The 17267-nt window shown below is 40.3% G+C and overlaps 1 protein-coding gene and 1 long non-coding RNA gene across 9 annotated transcripts in view; one reads left to right on the top strand and one right to left on the bottom strand.

The window, feature by feature from the left end:
* The window catches only part of LOC127646283 (dedicator of cytokinesis protein 9-like), a 102715-nt gene that overhangs the window by 70454 nt on the left and 14994 nt on the right, over positions 1-17267 (bottom strand). For all 7 annotated transcript variants that reach the window (XR_007970905.1, XM_052129802.1, XM_052129804.1 and 4 more), the window contains exon 2: positions 1540-1656. Coding sequence is in view for 6 of the 7 variants with exons in the window: in XM_052129802.1 (XP_051985762.1) it covers positions 1540-1656 (117 nt within the window). In the remaining variant the exon portion in view is untranslated. The remainder of the gene's footprint in view (positions 1-1539; positions 1657-17267) is intronic.
* On the top strand, positions 13720-15578 carry LOC127646286 (uncharacterized). 2 transcript variants are annotated; one of them, XR_007970907.1, is made up of 4 exons: positions 13720-13823; positions 14798-14854; positions 15149-15226; positions 15377-15578. It is a non-coding gene; the product is annotated as an uncharacterized LOC127646286 (long non-coding RNA). The 2 variants fall into 2 exon arrangements; XR_007970906.1 differs by lacking the exon at positions 13720-13823 and having other exon boundaries at positions 14676-14854.

The following is a 17267-nucleotide window of genomic DNA, read 5'->3' as shown; positions in this document are numbered from 1 at the left end:
TAATACTCACTGTAAAAACTTAAATAAGCAAACTATGCTTTCAAAACATTGTCTGGGAACTCAGACCTAAACAGTGAGACATTATGCTCTGAAGTCAATTGAACAGACTCAACTAGACTGGGCTTGACTTCACACACTGATGAACTGTATGCCATTTTACCATTTGTTTGCCATTTTACGTTATGTGTTGGCATAGTCACTGCTTTGGCTTTGTTGGGCAGTATGGTGTGTCATAATTTAGATAAGTAGGTAAACAAGTATGTGTGTGTAACAGAAGGCTCTTAATGTGGATAACTAGTACACTGAACAATTAAGTGTCCAGACACCCTGAAGATCATGCTTTGGTTAATCTTATTTATGAGATTGATTTTGATCTCATAATTCAGATTGATTTATCACATAATTATGACTTTGTATCATAAACATGACTTTTTCTCATAATTTTGACTATACATTTGACATAGTATCTCATAATTATTACTTTTTATCTCAGAATTATGACATTATATCTTATAATTTTGATTTAACAAAGCACTTGAGCTTCCATTTGGACATTTACAATTATATTTAAGATTTAAAATGTAACTATGTTTGTGATTGTACGTTTTTAGCTAACTGGGCAGTTGATTTTAATATTTTGGACCCCTATAAACTAAGGTCCATAATATGATGTCTCTGATACACACCCATTTGTAAAAGGAAAACAAGTAGATGACTCAATTCAGAGAAGCAGAGCTCAAGATATCCCATGAGAGAGTGTGGCTGGAATATATTTTGAGGATTGTGTAATGGTTGTGATGGAAATCCAGCCCTCATTAAGACAAAAAGAGAAAAGACATCTGACTAATGTCCTGAGGAAGATGTGTATGTGTGTGTTTGTGTTTGTGTATCAAAGACAAACATCTGAGCAGGTTCTTCATCACTTAACCCAGATGCTCTTAATTCTCAAAAAGAACATTTCAAAGCAAGCAGGCATGTGCAAAAATACATGGCTTTAGATTTGTAGAGAACAAACAAAAATCCTGACAGAAATTAAATTGGGGCAATCCCGAAACATTTGTGGCACATTTACGAGCAGTATTCAGTGCAAAAAGAGATGCTTGTGTGGTTTTATTGATTAAGTCTGCAGTAATTTCTGCATTTCAAAGAGCCTGGATGCCTGGATCGCAGCAGTGAATTGATGCTGTACAGTCCCAGTATGTGTATGTAGTATAGCTTGTGGTAGTCTGCTGCTTCCCCCACAACCTAGCAATCAGAACTGACCCACAAGATTAGGAATTGTGCTATATGCAAGTTGTGTCCAGCACAACATTTTTGGGTGTGTTTGTGCTGTTACCTAATTGCATAATTAATTTATTGAATCGGGTGCTAAAATGCAGACAGAGCATACAGACACCATGTGCAAATAAATGTAGCTATTCCCCTGTTCCTCTAGCAGGGAAGAATGGGTAAAGGATGGACAAATGATGAAAGAATAGAATACAGAGGGAAGAATTGATGTTCAGGAAGATGGATGGATAGACAAATAAAAGATCTGACCTGAAAGTCATCAATAGGGAACTGCAGCATATCTCTGAGGACATCACTGAGTATCTGTGTCTTCCTCTGGACATGGACACTCTCATAGTCCAACGGCTCGATCACCTTCGGTTTTACCTGGAGACAAACACACACACATTTAACAGAGGCAAACTAGATGAACAGCACAAATATTGCCCCAAAAGAAGTTCAAATGAACTCAGCCATGAATTACTTTTAATGACAGTTTGAGGTTTGTCATAATGTTATAAAAAATCATAAATACAACCACAGATCTTCACACCAGCCTAGTTACAAAAACCGTCAGCTTAATTCAGTCAGTACATTAAAGGAATCATGTACATATTTTTAACATTCTATTTTTTTTCTCCTGATATACACTTACAATCTTAGTCAAGGGGCCTCATTCATGGTAAATTGCATCACATCCTGGTAAATTGTTTGTAATGTTAAGGAATCTCTTGAAAAATTTTGTATGATTTCGTACGATTTTGTTGGTATGAATTTGTATGATTTCATCACGTGCAAAAGCCTGAATGTGTAATGCAGAAGTAAGCACGAGTTCCGCACGAGGTGTCAAGGACATCCTTATTAATATTATACCCTTACCCAAACCACTTAACTAAACCTAACCGATCAGTAGAGTTTGTAAAGATGATAGTAAGCTGCAGTGTGTGACAGAAGCACGTAATTGTCGCATATTAGATGGAAACGATGTCCAGCGACATCACTGCTGTAGTGAAACTCGTACAAATTCATATGAGTGCAGTCATATGATATCATAAGAATTAGACAAATTTACAAAAGTCGTACGAATCCTTACGATATCACTGATAGTGTGTTGGGAATCTTCATAAGAAAAGTTTTTACAAACAATTTACACAGAAATTAATTCTGCCTTTGTTTCACAAATGAAAAAAACATGAATTAATGTTTTATTAATGGACAGGCACAAGATTCCAAAAACAAAATAGACATTGTTAAAGTGGAAATGTTGGTGGTTATGTGTTCTGTTGTCAGAAAGTTCTGTTGTTTTTCCAGCTTAGTTTTTGGACAAGAGAAAAAAGTCTTGAAAGTTATATCACTTAACACCCTATCTACACTGGACGCATCTGTTGACTCGACGCAATGCCTTGATGCTGTCTTTACTGGAAGCGTTGAAGTTAATATTTTAAATAATACACAGAAAGCATGGATCAATCAGCTGTGAGCATGAGTAAAAAAGTGGATGGACTAGAGTAGCTCTGCAGCGCATCAGCGATAGAATGAGACATCCGTTTACTGCTAGCGCTATGCGACGCCATGCAACACGCCTGCAACCGATGCTTCCAGTGTAGACAGCTTCGATAAGAATGGGAAAAATATGCTTTTGAAGTGACGCAATGTGAAAATTACAATAAAGAGAGCTCAAGAAGGAAAATTTTAAAAGGAGTGCTGTCAGTCGATACAAGTTTGTAATCATGATTAATCGATAATTTTTTTGTAGTTAATCGCGATTAAACGCAGATTTTGTAAGTGCTGAAATGTAACTCTAAATATACTTCTTAGGAAAGACAACAAAACAATATGTAACAATATAATGCTTTATTAACTTTTTCCAAAAAAAGCCTACCACTGTATAAAAATAGAAATGCACTAGAATAGCACTAATTCAAGTAACATTAAACATATCCCAAAGTTGCGTTGCTCATTTCAATGGGCATTAAATCTCTTAAATTGATTAAATCAGATGGCAGACTGTGGCTATCCTATCCACTTTGTTACAGCAATTGTGAAGCCGTGTTCATGATTCACATCAGGGCATGAATGCAAGCATCAAGCACTGCTCTGAACTCCACATCAAGTCAAGTCATTTTTATTTGTATACCACTTTTCACAACACACATCGTTTCAAAGCAGCTTTACAGAAAATTATGCTTTAACAGAAAATGAAACTGTAAAATCAATAATGTCTTAAGAGTCATCATTGTGTAGTTTGATTAAATATGATTGTAATTGTGCATACAAATAAGTAATTAAATAGTTACATAATAATTGTATTTAGAACCTCAGTGAGCAAGCCGAAGGTGACTGTGGCAAGGAAAACAAAACTCCAAAAGATGTTGGTTAATGGAGAAAAATAACCTTGGGAGAAATCAGGCTCACTGTGGGAGCCAGTTCCCCTCTGGCTAAACAGCTTGAATAAAATGCCAATATTCGTTTTTTGTGTAGTGCAAGTCATGGTTTAAAAGTTTGTATACTAAGTGATACGGGCCAGTGTTTAAACTAAGATTTTGAAAGAATTTTAAGATTAATAACAAATGTCTATGAAGTCCAACCTGGATTATCTGACGTTCACATAGATGCATTGTGCTTTGTTAGTTTTCTCATGAAGGCTTTTGTTGGCAATTAATTGATAGTATATATATTCCATTTCAAGAGTGTAGTCCATCTATAAAAAAGGTGAATCATGCAGAGATCAATGAGGTGCACCGCAGTCCAACCAGCAGGTCATTTTGGTGAAGTCCAAGGTGGCATATGAAGTGGCATATGAATTATCCGATGTCTTACAGTTGGAGCTGGCATCAGTTCATCCTCTGAAGTCCATTGTAAAAGACTGAAGTGACGTCTGGCTAGCACCATCTGAAGTTTGTCGACAGCACCAAGTGACACGTAGCAGTGGAGTTTGATACTAAGTAGGAACGGAACTGGATCTGGACGGCTCTGGTAACCTCAGGATACAAATAGAATAATATTAGCATAGATGCCATTCAGTTTATTTCAGAGCTACAGATTATGAGAAATATTTCTGAGAAATATTTCTGGTTCCGGCAGACCTAACTAAAGCAGCCTAATTGTGAGTTGATGGATAAATTAGGTGTATGCCTGACTAAATAGATGAGTCTATAGTCTGGACTTATACTGAGTGAGTGTGTCTACGTCCTGAACAGTGTTAGGGAGAATATTTAATAGTTTTCGAGACAAATAGGAAAAGGATATACCTCCTTTTGTGGATTTTGATATTCTAGGAACTAATAACAGAATTTTGTGATTATAATGAATGTAATGGAATATAGCATGGTAGAAGGTCACTTACGTACTGTGGAGCTAGACCATTCAAAGCTTTGTATGTAGTTAACAGATTTCTTTAATTTTTTTTAAATGAAACAGGTTGCCAATGTAACGACGATAAGATTGGGCTAATATGATCATATATTCTTGGTTCTAGTCAGCACTCTAGCAGCTGCATTTTGAACTAATTGAAGTTTATTTAATCTAACTTCCAGTACATCCTTTTTTACATTGAGTAGAAGGAAATTTGGTCATTACATTTTTTATTTCATTAATACACTCTGCTAATTTGGATAATTGTGACATTTCTTTGGGTTTTGAAGAAACATAAAGTTGGGTATCATTGGCATAAAGTGGAAAATTAATCCACGACTCCTGATAATATCTCCCAGGGGAAGTATATACTGTATAAGGGGAAAAGCAGAGGCCCTAAAACTGATCCCTGTGGCACTCCATACATAAGTTTCTTTTTATTTGACAATTCCACGTTTACACATACAATGTGGTAGCAGTCTGATAAGTCCACAAATGCCAACATAATTCTCCAGCCTATTCAAGAGAATGTCGTGATCTATGGTGTCGAAGGCAGCACTAAGATCTAAAAGCACTGGAAGCGAAATGCAGCCACGATCAGATGATAAGAGCAAGTAATTTGTAACTCTGATAAGTGCAGTCTCTGTACTGTGATGGGGCCTAAATCCTGACTGAAATTGTTCATATATACCATTACTCTGTATAAATGAGCATAGTTGGGAGGACACTACCTTTTCTAGTATTTTCAACATAAATGGGAGATTTGAAATCGGTCTATAATTAGCCAATTGGCCAGGATCATGCTGTGGTTTCTTCTTAAGCGATTTGATTACAGCCATTTTTTTCTCCCCTTTTTCTCCCCAATTTGGAATGGCCAATGCACTCTAAGTCCTCGTGGTGGCGTAGTGACTCAATCTGGGTGGCGGAGGACTAATCTCAGACGTGTCTGAGATGTTAATCTGTGCATTTTATCACGTGGCTTTTTGAGCGCATTCCCACATAGACATAATACGTGTGGAGGCTTCATGCTATTCTCTGCGGCATCTGCGCACAACTCACCATGCGCCGAGAGTGAACCACTTCATAGGGACCACGAGGAGGTTACCCCATATGACTCTACCCTCCCTTGCAACCGGGCCAATTTGGTTGCTTAAGAGATCTGGCTGGAGTCACTCAACATGCCCTGGATTTGAACTCAGGACTCCAGGGGTGGTAGTCAGTGCCTTTACTTGCTGAGCTACCCAGGCCCCTGCTAACTTCCATTTTAAAGTTTCTTGGGACATGTCCTAAGGATAGCAATGAGTTAATAATATTAAGAATAGGTTCTGAGATTACTGGGAAGAACTTTTAAGAGCTTGTTAAAACATGTTGACATGTTGTGTCAAGTTTTGTTAGCTCTTCATGACCTATGACAGCGAAGGATTGAAGACACGCATAAGGAAAATTATGAGATACTGTTTTCTTAGGAGCTGTGACAGTTCATTGCATAATTGCATAATTCTGATGATTTCTATTTTATCAGTAAAGAAATTCAAGTCATTACTATTGTTCTGCGACGGAATATCTAGTTCAGTCAAGGCTTTATTCCTAACCAATTTAGTCACAGTACTGAATAAACACCTAGGATCATTGTGGTTATTTTCTATGAGTTTGCTAAAATATGCTGACCTGGCAGCTTTTAGTGCTTGTCTGTAGCTACAGACCCTATCCTTCCATCTCTCTTTTCTTTAATTTTCTTTAATCGAAGGGAGGCGACACTATCAAGAGTGTTAAAGAAGACTGTATTTATATTTTCTGTTATAACAACAAGTTCTTCTAGACTTTTTGGTTTACTGAGTATGTGAGACAATTCTGGAAGATAATTAGTGAAGCTATCTTTACTGGTCGAAAAAATAGTTCTACCTGAACGATAGCATGGTGTAGGTTGACTGACATTAGCAGATGTAAACAAGAGACAAGGAAATGTTCTGAGATGTCATCGCTCTGTGGTACAATTTCTATAGTATCAACATTAACTCCATATGACAGAATTAAAAATAGCGTACGATTATGGTGATGAGTTGGTCCTGTCACATTTTGTCTGACTCCAAGAGAGCTGAGAATATTAATAAATGCTAATTCCAATGTGCCATTTTCATTATCTACATATGTAAATGTTGAAGTCACCAACAATTAAAGCTCTATCTACAGTAACTTCTAGATCTGATAGAAAATGTGCAAATTCACCAAGGAAATCAGAATACAGCACGGGTGATCTACACTCACCTAAAGGATTATTAGGAACACCATACTAATACTGTGTTTGACCCCCTTTCGCCTTCAGAACTGCCTTAATTCTACATGGCACAGATTCAACAAGGTGCTGAAAGCATTCTTTAGAAATGTTGGCCCATATTGATAGGATAGCATCTTGCAGTTGATGGAGATTTGTGGGATGCACATCCAGGGCACGAAGCTCCTGTTCCACCACATCCCAAAGATGCTCTATTGGGTTGAGATCTGGTGACTGTGGGGCCCATTTTAGTACAGTGAACTCATTGTCATGTTCAAGAAACCAATTTGCAATGATTCAAGCTTTGTGACATGGTGCATTATCCTGCTGGAAGTAGCCATCAGAGGATGGGTACATGGTGGCCATAAAGGGATGGACATGGTCAGAAACAATGCTCAGGTAGGCCGTGGCATTTAAACGATGCCCAATTGGCACTAAGGGGCCTAAAGTGTGCCAAGAAAACATCCCCCACACCATTACACCACCACCACCAGCCTGCACAGTGGTAAAGTGGTCAGGCATGATGGATCCATGTTCTTATTCTGTTTACGCCAAATTCTGACTCTACCATCTGAATGTCTCAACAGAAATCGAGACTCATCAGACCAGGCAACAACTGTCCAATTTTTGTGAGCTCTTGCAAATTGTAGCCTCTTTTTCCTATTTGTAGTGGAGATGAGTGGTACCCGGTGGGGTCTTCTGCTGTTGTAGCCCATCTGCCTCAAGGTTGTGCGTGTTGTGGCTTCACAAATGCTTTGCTGCATACCTCGGTTGTAACGAGTGGTTATTTCAGGCAAAGTTGCTCTTCTATCAGCTTGAATCAGTCGGCCCATTCTCCTCTGACCTCTAGCATCAACAAGGCATTTTCGCCCACAGGACTGCCGCATATTGGATGTTTTTCCCTTTTCACACCATTCTTTGTAAACCCTAGAAATGGTTGTGCGTGAAAATCCCAGTAACTGAGCAGATTGTGAAATACTCAGACCGGCCCGTCTGGCACCAACAACCATGCCACGCTCAAAATTGCTTAAATCACCTTTCTTTCCCATTCTGACATTCAGTTTGGAGTTCAGGAGATTGTCTTGACCAGGACCACACCCCTAAATGCATTGAAGCAACTGCCATGTGATTGGTTGATTAGATAATTGCATTAATGAGAAATTGAACAGGTGTTCCTAATAATCCTTTAGGTGAGTGTACATACTGTAGAAAGGGCAAAAGATGACAGATATTATTTATTTATATCTGACAGTGTCACATTAAGCATTATTAGTTCAACAGATTTGTAAAACTTATATCCTGTCCTCTGAGTCACTGACGTGCACAACCCCACCTCAACAACTATTGACACACCCCAACCCATATATGTTTGGTAGTTCGGGGAACAGACACAGTCTCTATATGATATCTAGATGATACAGTCTCTATGTGTTGTAGTTTATGTGACCTGTGTGATGTCTCAAGGCAGCTAGCAGATGTTTGGATTAACTACTTTGTCTGCTTCCTGACCTGGGCCCCAGTTAGTCAAACACTATCACTATTAACAATATGAGCCAAATTATTAGAGAGGAGAGCGGCACCTTCCCTGGACAGATGGAGTCCGTCTCTCTTTAGCAGGTCAGGTCTACCCCAAAAACTCTTCCAATTGTCTATAAATCCCATGCTATTCTCCGGACACCACTCAGACTTCCAGCAGTGACACTAATCTACTATAAACCTCATCACTATGATGAAAAGGGAGGGTGCCAGAACATATTATAGAGTCTGACATCATTTTTGAAAGTTCACACACCCCTATAACATTATATTTAGTGATCTCTAACTGGCGAAGCCGCATATCGTTAGTGTCGACATGAATAACAATTTTAGAAAATCTGCATTTAGCATTAGCCAGCACTTGTAAATTTGATCTGATGTCACATGCCCGAGCCCCTGAAATGCATTTAACAATAGTGGCTGGAGTCTCTATTTCCACGTTCCTTACAATAGAATCACCTAATACTAAGGCTCTTTCAACATGAGTGCATCACTGAGTGAGGAGAATCGATTGTAAACCCTAACAGGAACAGGAGAGGTGTGTCGCTTTGCTGAGTGATTATGCTGCCGAGACATCCCACAAATGCCCTGCTGCGGGGGCTCTACAGCCAGAACCAAAGGGTGTGTGTTGCTCGCTGTTCTACCCGCATCCAAAACAGTATCTACCGGCTTTTCTTTATCCTTGACCTCCACTAGCATTCAGATGCGTGTCTCTAACTCATTTACCTTCTCCATAAGCCTAATTCCTTACATTTTTCACATGTAAATCCCTCACTGCTGATGGAATAAGCTATAGTAATCATGTGGCATGCAATGCAGGAAGAAATAACACGAGTGGATGCCATGACTTACCGCAATTGTTTGTTGTTGTTATGGTTGTTCTTGAGCGATGAGGGTTTAAAATCAATGTGGTTCGATGTGGTTCCTGATCAGCAGATGTTTGAAATTGATGCAATAATTAATGTAAAACACATAGGAGAAAACAAATGCATGCAGTCGAGATGCAAGATATAGATTAAAAAAAAAAAAAGGAAAAAAAGAGAGAAACGGGGATAAAACAATGAACTTATAAGAATAAGCAATGGTAAGCAGGCTAGAAAACTAGAAACACAGACTCGTGCAGCGTGCTGGCAGCAACTGGAACAGGACTTGAACCTGAACAGGAAGTGAACACAGAACACTTGAAAAGCACTTGCAGGTAAAAACGTCTCATTCTACATTTTGGTTATAGTTAAGACTTGGCATGCTTTTGTGTTAATTAAAATGTGCCTTAGGCTAAAAAATACTTGGATTTTCTGTCACAAGTTCCATCTAGGCTTGTTTTGCCCTATACTGTTCTATATAAAATACAATATATACTGTGATGAGAAAATGGTGTTCAGTAAGATAAACACAAATGTCTTTGTCTGAAGATAATCTGTTCTGTTTGTGAGTGAGTAACAGGGAGAAAAAGAGGTAGAAAATAGAAGGCATAAGAAACTTGTGAATGAGTGTTGTGTTGAACTGTACCAGGCACAGTTCACACACACATCTTCCCTTTAGCCATCTTATGATTGGCTAAAGCCGACATCAACAGTCTGAATCACCCAATGAATGTTGAGGAACAGGTCTCTGTTACAGTGTCCATTGTGACTTCATAGCTTTACACGGACACACAGAGCAGAGTGGCAGAACTCTGGCTATTTGACGAATGGGATGGTGCCCACAGATGAAAAATGCTTACACACACACACACACACACACACACACACACAACTTTAAAAAAGCTGTTTGCCACAACCCTCTCTGAAATTTCTTAAAGCAAAGAAAAATCCAACATGATCACACAGGAACTCGAGATGTTGCTACTGAATGTTCGCCCACATTCTGCCAAATTACTGAGAAGTGCCATATCCCATCAGACACCTTTGCAACAATTAAATTCTGTCTACCTTTTCCTGTGGTGCTACTGGATCCTCAGAGACACTGGTTCTGGTCCATAGAAACCATGAAGTAATTGCGTTCACGAAAACAATGATGATGTTCAGTGATGGGGTTTGGGTCAGGACCTATGTTAATTATATATGCATTCCTGTTGAAAGTATTACATAATTTACAACTAAAAACAGTTTATTTTATAATAACTTTTTGGCACCACTCATTTCCACCAGAAACTGGAGAGCACACATACCCACATGTTCAAAAATGTCATGGTTACTCTTATGGAGGGAACGAGATGTTGTGTCGATTGTAGTGACACAATGGGTCTTTCTTGAGAGCCTCACGTACCACTGGATTTGAGAAAAGCCAAATGAAAAATTGGCAGACAGAATTTGCATGTCCCGCCCCCGGACACACGGGTATAAAGGGAAGTGGACGTGCGTCTGTTAGTCAGGTTTTTGCACTGAGGAGCCGAGAGTAAAGTTCGGCCGTTTACAGTGGTATGTCTAGTGTCGTGGCAAGGGGGACACAACGTCTCGTTCCCTTCCATCAGGGAAAGGAGGTTATAACAGTAACCATGACATTCCCCTTCTGTCAATTACGCGACACTGTGTCGATTGTAGTGACACAAGGGGTCCCATTTAAAAACGCCATGCACTAAACCGTGTTACGTGAACTGCTGACACAGGTGCAAGCAAGCTACTGCGTGCTAGAAGTAACTGTATCGGCCGCACGTAACCCTCCCTAACACCCCAAAAAAGTGTCATATACAGTTCTTAGGTTCCCAGCATCCCTGAGGGTATAAAACGCATCGGGGAAGACATTCTTTTCCATTCCTATTCTTTCAGGGGGAAAAGACTCTGCGGAGACCACATCCTGCCCAGGCTGGGGGGAGGTAACATGTGGCCAATACGTCACATGGGTTGTCTTGCCACACGTGGAAGTGGCGCGGTGGTAGGTCCTACCTAGTAAGGGAGGAGCTCTACAACACAGCGACCATGGGCAAAGAGACTGCCCAAGGGAGACTCGGGTTCACCAACAGGTGGACCGTACCATGGAAAATACATCACAGGGAGTTGCCTGAAAATGTTATTAGGCCTGTGGAGCCCTACCCCAGTACAGAGCACCTAAAACTAGTAGTGGGTCTGGTTGCAAACTCCTCTGCTGAATTCGCAGGCCAGAGGTCTAGGGAGGACAAACATCCAGGAAGGCGAGCTCAGTGGCTAACCTGGGAGAAAGAGCACACTGGATCACTTTGGTGAAAAGTGCTAGGTGCAAGTGGAACACCTGGTCAGTTGTTCCATGTTACCGAGTTCTACGTGCTCGGACCTGACAAAACACGGGACTCAACCGACTCAACCCTGAGATTACAGAATCTCGCCTTTTGGTATTGGTTGTTGCCCAGCGCGCTGCTCTGCAGATGTCTGCTTAAGGAGGTGCCGTTGGGCTCGACTTTTCATTGAGTGTGCTTGAACCTGCAAGGGGGGTGTCGCTGACAGAGAACGCTTGCAGGTCCCCAACCCCCTTGATGGTGCTAGCGCTATCAGGAGGGCCATCTTCGAAGAGAGGGTCTTGAGCCCAACTGAATCAAGTGGCTCGAAGGGGGTTCTCTGAAGGCCCAAGAGGGCCACTGAGAGATCCCAGGAGGGGAACAGGCTTGGCCGGGGAGGATTCAGTCTCCGGACACCTCTTAAGGAACCTGATAATTAGGTTGTGCTTACCCAAGGACTTACCGTCCACTGCATTGTGGTGGGCCGAAATAGCGGCTACATACACCATCAAAGTGGAGGGGGATAGCCTCCCCTCCAACCTCTCCTGCAGGAATGAAAGCACTGACTGAACTGCACATCTCTGCTGGACCGGGAAGAACACCAATTTGGAACAAGCGGCACTTTAGGGCATAGAGCTGCCTGGTAGAGGGAGCTTGTGTCTACAACTGTAGGTGGTAGGTCACTCAGATCTTCCACGTCCCGTCCAAGGGCCAGACGTGGAGATTCCAGAGGTCTGAGCACGGATGCCAGAGGGTGCCCGTCCCTGAGAAAGTAGGTCCTTCCTCAGGGGAATTTGCCAGGGAGGTGCTGTCATGAGGAGCGTGAGATCTGAGAAGCATGTCCGAGTGGGCCAGTAAGGAGCCACTTAGGTGACTTGTTTCCCATCCTCCCTGACCTTGCACAGCACCAGTGCAAGAAGGCTCACTGGGGGAAATGCATACTTAATGTGTTGGTGGCAGAGCACGGTTCCTGCAGCACGTCAGGGTCAGGACTACCCAAGTGCAGATCTTTAAGTGCCTTGGCTTGGTGGACTTGCAGGAGAGCCATGGCATGCAGGGCGGAGGCGGCCTGTCCAGTGGCGCTGTAGGCTTTCACAGTCAGTGACGACGTCATCCTGCAGGTCTTGGAGGGGCTCCACAGGGGATCGTCCTATCCACCTGGGGGACCTCGTCAGCCACTTCCGGGAAGAAAGGATCTGGGGGGGTGCGTGGGGCTATGAGCTGAAGTGGCTTTCTCTCAGAAGGAAGAAAGCTGTGATCGCAACGTATCCATGGCTATGTTCTTGCAATGAGAACATAAACTATTCATAAATGCTACCTCTGTGTGATCGCAGCCCAAACACGCGAGGCAGCACTTATGACCATCAGATGTGGAGAGAATACAGCCGCATCCAGGAACTACACAGAGGCGTCCTGAAAAGGACGTTCAACCCCTGCTGTGTATTACTCTTTTATGAATGAAAAATACTCTCTTTTAGAGGGGAAAATACTTCAAAGCGCCCAGGGGTGTGGACTGCACAGCATGCAGTGAAGGAGAAAGATGCACCATAAAATGCACCTTAGATCCAACAACAATGCTCTGATAGAGGTGAGTGGAGCAGTAGTGAAACTGAGCTTTTCACCAATGCCTGTATCAGTGAACAGTGAAAGACATCTGCAACATGGCCAAAATATCGGGTATACTTTAATTATTTTTTATTAATTTGCAACCATGGTGATATCTATCATAAACATGAAAATCCCTGTTTTGACGTGAAGGATAAACTCAATGAAAAAGCAAAATTATCCTCTGGTTTCACAGTTGCGCAGAAATTTCGTTTATGTCTAAATTTTTTCCAACCTCGATTTTTTTGTTATTTTACCTTTTACAGGTTTTGCAATTATGACCTGTACAAATGTTTAAGAAAGTGTTATAGTCCCTGTAAAGGCAATAAAAAAAATCTAAACGCATTATAAATGTTAAAAATGTATTGCTAAAACACATGACAAAGACTGAACTGTGAAGTTCCGCTGTTGCCATATCTGTTTCCGGTTTACTTGCGCGTCGCCCAAAATGTATTTTTACTCGATGTCTCCAGAATCTTCCGAAAATACGCATCAGCGATGTTCATCGCATTGTTGATGCCTGGTCCCCTGCTCCGACAAGCAAGAGGGACAAGGGCTTTAAACTCTACATATCGAGTTATCTGCACAACTACAAGGGTAAGTATTTTAATCTAATGTGGTGTGCCGGCAGATAGCGGCTAAGCTAGTTCAGCCACGTGTTCATTTTTAATGTAACGTTAGTATAGAAGCTTGTTTTTTCTTAGTTTTAAAGCAGACTGTTTGTTAATTTTTGTGATAATTGTGATATCAATTATATTAACTTGGTCTCCTCTCAGTTTCTAATAAAGATCAGGACACCGGTGAAGTCACTGTCAGGACATTGTGTTACAGGTCCATGAGAAAATCAGAATCAGCTTTATTGCCAAGTATGCTTACACATACAAGGAATTTGTCTAGGTGACAGGAGCTACCAGTCAACAACAATACAAACAATACCAAAAAACAGCAGCAAGACATAGGTAATTAAAAACAAAAAAGAACACAAAATAAATAATTATACATATACGTACACCTATATACACTCACCTTCATACATACCCACATACACACACGTAGTGCAAATCTAATACAATCTGTATATAAAGAACAAAAAACAGTATATTATGTACAGAGCAATGTAAGTAAAAGCAGATAAACCTCACAGTTTGAGTGTATGGTGAAGCTAGAATTAATAAGACCGCAGTTATAGGCTTGTTACTTTAATAGCCCGATGTTCCTGGGGACTCGGCTAAGGTTATTCATGTTTAATGTAACTCAAATCAAATGAAAACAGTTATTGGAGGCAGGTAAGTTTCCCTAGCTGGTCCCCTCTGTGTAAAATGCGTTCTTCTTCAAGTTTTCAACTCAGTCATTCGTTTAAGATGCAATCTTGTGTTCTAAGTATTAGGCTATCATGATTATACAGTGAGCAAGCTATATAAATAAGTATTTAATATAATAAAAGTGTAGAGCAACAACCGAGGTTGTAAGGTAAAGGCTGAATATTGTAGATTTATTACAATATGTTGCATGTTTGAATTAAAATACCTGTGGATATGCAACTTCCCACTAATGAAAGTTTTATTCAAAAGGAGCACACACTCTACAAAGGCCTGACTGGAGATTTGCCTGATCTATCCGTCCTTCAGGTGAGTAGGGATATAACAATAGCACATTTCACTGTACAGTATGATATATCAACCAAAATCTGTATACCAATATTTCATTTTCTTTTTCCTCCCCTTTTACAAACAAATATTCTGCTTCAAAGAAAAAAAATGAAATTGATGTTATCATAAGGGTTCTTCATTATGAACTTGTATGCCATGCATAACATACTGTGGATAGAAATTACAGGGAAAATTACTGGTATGATAATTGTGGTTATATTATATTACTATTATATTTAGTGTATTGCTAATCAATATATTGTTACTTCCCAGATGACAGCGGCTCGCTTCAAGAGCAGGTGAAGCAAGTTGGGACAATGTTGAAGACATTTGCTCGCACTGGGCAATCAGGTACAACTTGCAAACAACACCTGTGGTTGTTGGTTTAATTCCCACTGGGGCCACCTGTACATGTAGTAGACCTAGATATAAATGTCATAGTTTAGTAGTTGAAGGACCAGGACTGACTACTTTATTCTTTTATTCTGGAAACCCCTGTAGGTGCAGATCAAACCCTAATGCTGCGACGTCTTGGAATTTGGCGATGTTGTGCGTAGCATGGACGACAAAATGCTATGCTGCAACGTTTCAGTGCCAATGTGTCTGTTGGAGAGTTATCCCTGCCAGGGGATCTGTTACTCCCCCCTAGACACCCAGGAAGATTTGGCGTTGCTTGACAACAGTTTGAGGCAGGATAAAGAGCTCCAGCAACGATCCAGGTAAGTGTGCCGATTTCGTTTATAACGCCATAGGGTAATCTAAAAAGTACAATTAAGATCGTACACTGCATATTCTACAGTCTGAATCCACAGCCTGTCACATTTTAAATTTATGAGAAGCTTCAGAGAAATGTAATTTGTAACATGTTTTTTTTTGTATTTTCAGCTTCGGTTTTTGGCAATCAAATGTGGGAGGGTCCTAAAGACAACCGTGTGGCTGAATGCTTCAGAGTATCTTCTCTAATCACCTTTCCATCAATACAACCTGGACTGGTGTAGGGGATAAAGCATGTTTTAGAGACATGTTCCTGAAGACCATTGTTCAAAGTAAGTTGGATATTTTTTTATATTTAAGTAGATATGTATGACCTTATGCCATTCAAATGGAATGACAGATCTTTATTTTCTACAGGAGCCATCCGGAAGAACCCGGCAAAACAGGATGCCACTGATGAGGCGATCCAGGTTAACATTACCTGAAAGGAGCATCTGAACATGAAGGTGGAAAAAGGCGCCGCACAGCTGAGAGGGACCCACAGCCGACCCCTTAAACCTAGGCTGACTACTGACACCCCAGCATCACTGACAACTGGAACCCTTTCTTTATCCTGCGGTCAGTAACATCAAGACCCCTAAAAAAGCCTGCTAAAAGTGTCAGACTACACTCAACCAATCCACATTGTTCACTGTGGAAATTGCTCTTTTTTTTTTTTTTTTTTTTCTCGTGACCCTGCTTTGAGGGCAGCTCCTTGGATGAATATGGGATGGTTTGCCCTTTTATACAGGCGCACGAGGAATCACTGAAGATATGCTAATTTGCACTGCCTCATTCTGGAGGTCGGGGAAAACCGGTGATTCTTAGCCCACTACGCCACACAGTCCCCAACCTCTCCAGACATTATGATTGGCTGTGTTCTCTACAGCCAGATTTTCTGCTGTTAATTATATTTATTCCCACTTGTTGTCATGTGTAAGTTGAATGTCAAAATGTATATTATACCTGTTATCCTGCACATTCCTTGATACCAAAGATCTCAATTATTTCATATACAATTTGCTGCTTATTTCATTGTTACAGTGCTTAACTATTCTATTTTTAAATATAGCTTGTAAATCCTAGATTATACATCTAATACTTGATATTTGCACATTATCTGGTATCAAATATTCTACTTACCGTGACTTTAGTATTGGCTTATTTCATTCCGTCAGTGCTTAACAATTCTATTATAGTTTGTAAATCCTATTTCATACCTCTGATACTTGATATTGCACATTAACTAGTACCAAAAATTATACTTTCATTCCATCACAGTGCTTAACTGTTATTCTATTGTTAAATATAGCTTGTAAATCCTTGTGCCACAGGTCAGCATTGTAGTTATAATGGTATATTCTACTCCAGAGCTTTACTCTAAATTATTACCACTTAGAATTGTTAGAAATGACTTGTAAATATGATGTTATACCTCAATTTATTTGGTATCCTGCACTTTCTTTGGTACCAAATATCCTCATTGCTTGTGTTTACTGGTAATTTTTTTCATCCCAGAGCTGACCTCTTTATATAACAATTATTGTAAGTGTTACAATAGTGTTTTAAAAAAAAAAAAGAAATTGGAAACCTGCATGTTCTTTGTGTGTGTGTGTGTATATATAATGTTTGTATTTTT

The sequence above is a fragment of the Xyrauchen texanus genome, chromosome 7 (assembly GCF_025860055.1).
Source record: "Xyrauchen texanus isolate HMW12.3.18 chromosome 7, RBS_HiC_50CHRs, whole genome shotgun sequence".
NCBI classification, from domain to species: Eukaryota; Metazoa; Chordata; class Actinopteri; order Cypriniformes; family Catostomidae; genus Xyrauchen; species Xyrauchen texanus.
Note: the sequence above shows the minus strand (reverse complement) of the source record. Positions and strands in the feature narration are given on the sequence as shown.